Raw genomic sequence first — 6,353 nt, forward strand, 5'->3', positions numbered from 1 at the left:
TTTCCACAATGTGGTGTTCTCATCAGTGTTGTATTAAGGTTTTTTTTAGCCCCAAAACACATTGTAATAAGTGGACTTAAATGTATGTCTCGTCCAACATTAGTGTACAAAACTAAAGAACACAGTAACAGATTGGAATTAACTGTTGATGCAAAGAAAACGTTGTTGACCGTTTGACCTCGTTAATCCAGAACTTACGTCACAAAGTTTTTTGGGTGGCCTTGATTTTTGGCCGACCCTAATAAGGCCTTGTTTGTCTAATTTAATCCGACATTGGAGAACTGCTTACATCAACTATGTGATATTTTTTAAACATTTATTTTTTAGAAAAGTGACACCATCTCTTACGATACTGACCAGCCAAATTGTACAAAACAATAATAAACGTTAAGCTGTCGTGTCTTTTTTGTATTATGCAGCCGCATCCAGGGATAGCCGGAGATACCCATTCGCTGTCAGCCGTAATCAAAAAAGACCTGCCCTATTATGCACTGTAAACCAAAAAGGCGAAAAATGTTCAGAATTTTCCATCCAACCACAGTTTTTGCATGGTTAATTTCATTGCTTAAAACCACCCCTTTAGTAACTAACACCTGGGGTGTTTTCATACCATCATTTAGATTATGGTATATTAAAGAATTCAACCTTTCGCCATATTGACCTATTAGCGTTTTTGTGCTATATTGACATTCAAGCGCGCTAGTGCTTAATAACTATTAACAGGTAGTAACTGTACAATAATGTGTGTAAGACAATGAAAATCGCCAAATGACAAGTGGATAAATTTTAATGGGGTTTGTTGTTTTGATATGTACAATGTAGTTTTAAAACACAAAGTATGTTGAATTCTATGACGATAACGTTGGGGTTACGTGATAATGGTTGGTTTGGTTCACAAACAATGGTTGTTTTAAAATTGATCAAAACTGTTATCTCTGTGAGTGCAATGGTTTTAAAAGTAATGATGAGAAACAGTGACGTAACAATAGATTTGGTTTCGAATATAGACACGCTTCACTGAATGACAAGAAAGAGCTTGTTGGGCAAGCGGGAAATCTTAATTGTGGCTTGCGAAGGTCGTTGTATGCTCACACCTACGCTTTTTTAATCAGAAAACGATTTCCCGGAACATCAGGACGGTTACGAAATTAGGTATGCTGACTCGCTTTATGTACAAATATTGACGAAATATAAAAAAAGTAATAGAGAATTTTCTACGAAGAGAGGTCTTCTATGGCATGAAAAAGACCGCCATGATAATAACTGTAAATATGTATATATATAAGCAGGGTGTCTATTTATGCCTTTTTCGCCATTCTAAATGTTCGACACGCGACGTCACTGTTCGCTTGCGAAGGTCGTTGTATGCTCACGCCTACGCTTTTTGATCAGAAAACGATTTCCCGTAACATCAGGACGGTTACGAAATTAGTTATGCTGACTCGCTTTATGTACAAATATTGACGAAATACACAAATAGGCGTGCGATTAATGTACATTAAGGTTGCAGGGACCTGAGGTTTGCAGAAAGAAACACTGCCGTTTATCTGACTCTTAACACTATTAAGAACATCTGCCAAAGAAAACCTTTGCGACTTTTAATCCAAACATAAAACGTTAAACAAACATACCTTGATTCAAAACAAACAACATAAAATGCAGCGTCTAGAGCGTAGTTCTATCGCTTCCCCAGTGTTCTCGCTTCGTCCCCCCGTGGCTTACGGCCATCGATATATATACGGTTATTAAGATTATTACACGCTTGTAAGTCGTCAGCGCATAGTTGCCGACAAGTTCGCTTTTTGGTGTAAATAAAATACTTTCCCTGGAGACAAGTTTGTGGTTTAAATGCTGCGGAATTAGTGTTTGCGGTTATACAATAGTGGTTATCTATGGTGGCCTATGAGTGCCACCTAAAAAATCAGCAATGGACATCAAAATAAAATGAGAAATGATTTGCAAACAAAAATTAATTTGCAAACAAAAATCAAATTGCAAATGAAAAGTAATTTGCCAACGAAAAGTAATTTGCAAATAAAAATCAAATTGCAAATAAAAAGTAATTTGCCAACGAAAAGTAATTTGCAAACAAAAATCAAATTGCAAATGAAAAGTAATTTGAAAATGAAAATGATTTGCAAATGAAAAGTAATTTGAAAATGAAAATGATTTGCAAATGAAAAGTAATTTTGAAATGAAAATGATTTGCAAACGCAATGTGATTTGAATTTTTTTTTCGCTGTCTCGACGTGGCCGAGACGTGCCAGTGCCAGAAGTGTTTCCCAAAGCAAAACACTCACTTGCACTTTTTCCCTAAAGTCAACAAAATTTAAAATGTATTTAATGTCATATTTATTTGAAGTTAAAGAAGATTGATAAGTGAAAATATACAATTTAACGTTTAGTGATAAAGCTTTACGATGTCTGTGACTAAAATAGTTTGAAAACACTATCGCGCGTTATGGTCGGTTGCGTCGGGCTTAAACTTTGACCGCTTTGACACAGTTATATTGGAAAATACAAAACATATAGTTATTGGCGATTTACTAATGTTGCGGGTTATCTGTCATTAAGGAAAATTGACAATGTCTTCGCAAGATTATGATTGGAAAGACAACGCGGTGTTGGCAAAAACGTTGCAGGATTATGTAAGAAAATCTATCAAAAGAGAAGAAATTCTAGATTTTGTGAAACGAGATTTTCCTCGATATGCTTGGAGCTTGCGAACGTTATGTCGCAGACTCAAGCATTTTGACATTTCTTACACCGATCATTCAGTTGGTGTACATGAAGTAGTGACAGCCGTAAATATGGAAGTAAGTGGCCCAGGAAAGTGTTTGGGATATAGAGCCATGCACCAGAAGTTGAGGAAACAACATGGAATGAATGTGCCTAGAGATTTAGTGTATGCTGCCATGTCTGAATTAGATCCTGAAGGTCTTCAAACCAGGAATCCATGTAACGCAAGAAGAAAAACAAAAAAAGGTTATTTTACAAGCAAATGATCTGATTGGGTGCATTCTCTGGATGGACATTGCAAGTTAATGGGATTTCAAAGAAGCACTTTTCCTTTAGCTGTGTATGGCTGTATTGACACAGCAAGTCGAAGAATTTTGTGGCTCAGAGTGTGGACTGATAATTGTGACCCTAAGTTAATAGGTCGTTTTTATTTGGATTATTTGTATGAAACAAGAACTATGTCATCATATATTAGACTTGACAAAGGTACAGAGACTGGTATAATGGCAACAATGCATGCATATCTAAGAAATTTTCATGGTGACATCAGTGATGCAAGTACTACTGTCATTTATGGAAAATCAACTTCCAATCAGGTGAAATTTATCATTGTAATTAGGTTAAGAGTTTATGAAATGGACATGTGATATATATATTTAATTACAGATTGAGAGATGGTGGAAAGAATTGCATGAGAGACTTGAAAAATATTTCAAAAGTCAGTTAATGTATTTGAAGGATAGGGGTCATTACAACCCTGAAATGGCTTTGGATAGGTAATGATATTCTTGGTTGTTTTTGTTTGTGACAAAAACAAAATAATTGTGTGTGTTGTGTTAACAGAGATGTACTTGCATTTGTGTATATACCTGTCTTAAAAAAGGAAATGGAAATATTTGTGGAAAACTGGAACACACATAGAATTCGATACCAAAAAGACACCTATCTCCCTGATGGTGTTCCTGATCACATTTATAACTTTCCAGAAAAATACGGGCTTGAAAAATGTGGTAAGGCAACAATCAATGTTTTGGATTTCCTTATATATATATATCCAAATCCACAAGGAACTATCTGCAGGCTTGACTGTAAGTGAACAACAACTAAAAGAAGTTGCTGAGTTATCAGGAGTACTGGATGTTCCTACAGAATATTTACTTTCCCGCCAGCAGGATTTACTACAAACTTACATACCCAATCCTGAAAAGTTGCATGCGTCAGATTGCACAGATGCATACTTATTCTTGAAGGAAAAGATTGTTTCTCATTTAAACAGAGATCCTTTGTGTTTTTAAACTTTGTACAAGGTTGCATTGAACTATAATGAGGTATTTGCTACCAACAGTGTTTTTTTTTAATATGACCATCGGTTGCGACTGATTGCTAAATGCAAACATTATCTTTTGTATTGTCTCAATAAAAAGCGCCACTGTCACCATCAACTGACTGTGCTAATATAGTATTGTCTAACTCATATTGCCAGTATCAATCATATTCTACCACTATCAGATCATATTGTACCACTAACAGACCAATCGGTCGAAGGAATGACATGATTGAATTCGCTGAAATGAGAGAGTGAACATTGAATAATATATTGCATAAGTTGGTCTGAAACATGCAAGTACAAAATATATTTACATGGGTAATTGGGTATAACATTGAAGTTGGGCTTCTTGGTTGATAATGGAATAGCAAGAAAGGGAACATGCTACAAACTAGGATAAATAAAGTCTTTAGACAATGAATAATGTACACAATGAGGCAGTGGTTTCATGCAAGGTCACTCACAGGCAAAAAGTAAAGTACTACATTTATAGTTTTGTTGTACCAACAAATATGCTGTCATGTGAGGTAAAAACACTATATACAAGCTAATACCAAACTAACTAATCATACTTCACAGTTAACAAATTTGTTTTAGTACCAAAAATACTAATTAGGTTACAAAAAACACTGAAACTGAAGATGGCAGGATTTACTTTACATACAGTGAGTGAGTACAAAGAAGTTCCATGATAATTGTAAATGCTACAACAAAAAGTGAAGACAAATCGAAGAATCATTTTACATTTGACAAATTTAGGAGCCTACAAAAATCATTACACTCTTGCTGATCTATAAAATTTGAAATTGCTACTTTTGATAAGTTTCTAGTGCAAAACAAACAAGCTCCATTTTCATGTTTGTTCAAGTGATGCAATCTCTGGGTCAGTGTACACTAGTGTTCCACCTTGAATGTCAGTCAAAAGAAGCTGCTGACCAGACTGTTGATAGCTGTAATGAGCCAAGCTGCAAGCTTTTTGCCAGACAATTAATTGCTTGTTGCCACATACAGTACCATCATTTGATGTGTACTTATGAAAGTTTTCAGAAATGTACTCTTCCAAAGTGACAAACTGTTCATCTTTTTCACAAATCTTACCCAAGAAAATTTTTGTGTATGATGGCACGTATCCAAAAATACAAGTCGGCAAGCCTTTTACTGTTTGAGCAAGTTGTGCTGCAAAATTCGCTGCTAGCATATGGGACTGCACAATCTTACGAGTGTGTTCTTCAGGAGTTTGATTTGTTTCCTTTATTGCTTCTATAGTGGCAGGCAGATACTTTTTTAAAACCCAAGTCCCGGGCAAAATGTCACTTGGAGAATGAACTTTAAAAGTTTTTCTGAAGCCACCTTCACTAAAACTATTTTTTTCAACTTGAATATCAACTTCCTTTTCGGTACTCCACATGAAATTGGAAATATGGAATTCTGAAAGTTTAATTCTAGTGGTGGTTGCTTCCATTGCACAACCTAATTTGATCATATCTAATACTGAGAGGCTTTTTGGAATGATAGATTCATTTTTCACACATGGTTTAGGGTTATTTGTAGCCCCACTTACTATTTTCCTTCTTTTCATGCTTGGTAACTCTACACTGTCATTTGATGACAAGTTTAAAACTTCATCATCATCATTGCAGGACAACTTTGTTTGCTTGCAAATTGCTCTTATGTGTAGAACTCGAAAATTAGGAAGTTGATTCAACAATATACATGAAGGGCCTTGCTCTCCAGCTAAAATGTCACAAGTCAAACCTTGATCTTCAAAGGAAAAATGTCTGTTACAAGCCTCTTTAATGTTTTCAATGGTGATTTCGTCGAACAAGTAAGGAACAAATTCCCGAGCTCCAATCTTGGAATATTTTTGGGCTTTTCCCGAAACTTCAGGGCTACATCTTTGTACTGTTAAACATTTTCTGTTCCACAATCTGTGCGTAATTACCCTTTGGTGCCTTATTTTCGGGATCCTTCGACCGCCTCTGCTTCATCTCTTCTTTAAACTTATGCCATGCATTGGCCATTTTTAGACAATTAAGCAGAAGAAAAATACATACGATGATGTAGAAAAATCAAGAAATAACCTTCGCGCGTAACACGCACTTCACCATATCGTGTTTCCAAATTATTTTAGATTTAGGTTAAGGTTAAGGCACAGTCAGCACAAAAACATTATAAATAAATGTTGAATTGTATATTTTAACTTTAATAGCTATCACTGCTCGTTCAAATAAATATCGCATTCAATAAACTTCCAACTTGTTCGACTTTAAGGGAAAAATGGCAAGTG

At 35.4% G+C, this 6,353-nt stretch overlaps 2 protein-coding genes across 2 annotated transcripts; one reads left to right on the top strand and one right to left on the bottom strand.

Annotated features, from left to right (window-relative positions):
• Positions 1–2,506: 2,506 nt before the first annotated feature.
• On the top strand, positions 2,507–4,321 carry LOC145907217 (uncharacterized). Its single transcript, XM_082994647.1, has 5 exons — positions 2,507–3,335; positions 3,406–3,515; positions 3,583–3,749; positions 3,820–4,024; positions 4,249–4,321. The coding sequence occupies exons 1-5, from the start codon at positions 3,045–3,047 to the stop codon at positions 4,319–4,321; spliced, it is 846 nt and encodes a 281-aa protein (XP_082850773.1). The 5' UTR covers positions 2,507–3,044.
• A 598-nt stretch (positions 4,322–4,919) lies between these two features.
• On the bottom strand, positions 4,920–6,087 carry LOC145907218 (transient receptor potential cation channel subfamily M member 6-like). Its single transcript, XM_082994648.1, has 2 exons — positions 6,009–6,087; positions 4,920–5,827 (listed from the first exon to the last, which is right to left on the bottom strand). Exons 1-2 carry the CDS (start codon positions 6,085–6,087, stop codon positions 4,920–4,922), a joined length of 987 nt encoding a protein of 328 aa, XP_082850774.1.
• Positions 6,088–6,353: the final 266 nt, after the last annotated feature.

This window comes from Ascidia mentula, chromosome 6, assembly GCF_947561715.1.
Source record: "Ascidia mentula chromosome 6, kaAscMent1.1, whole genome shotgun sequence".
NCBI classification, from domain to species: Eukaryota; Metazoa; Chordata; class Ascidiacea; order Phlebobranchia; family Ascidiidae; genus Ascidia; species Ascidia mentula.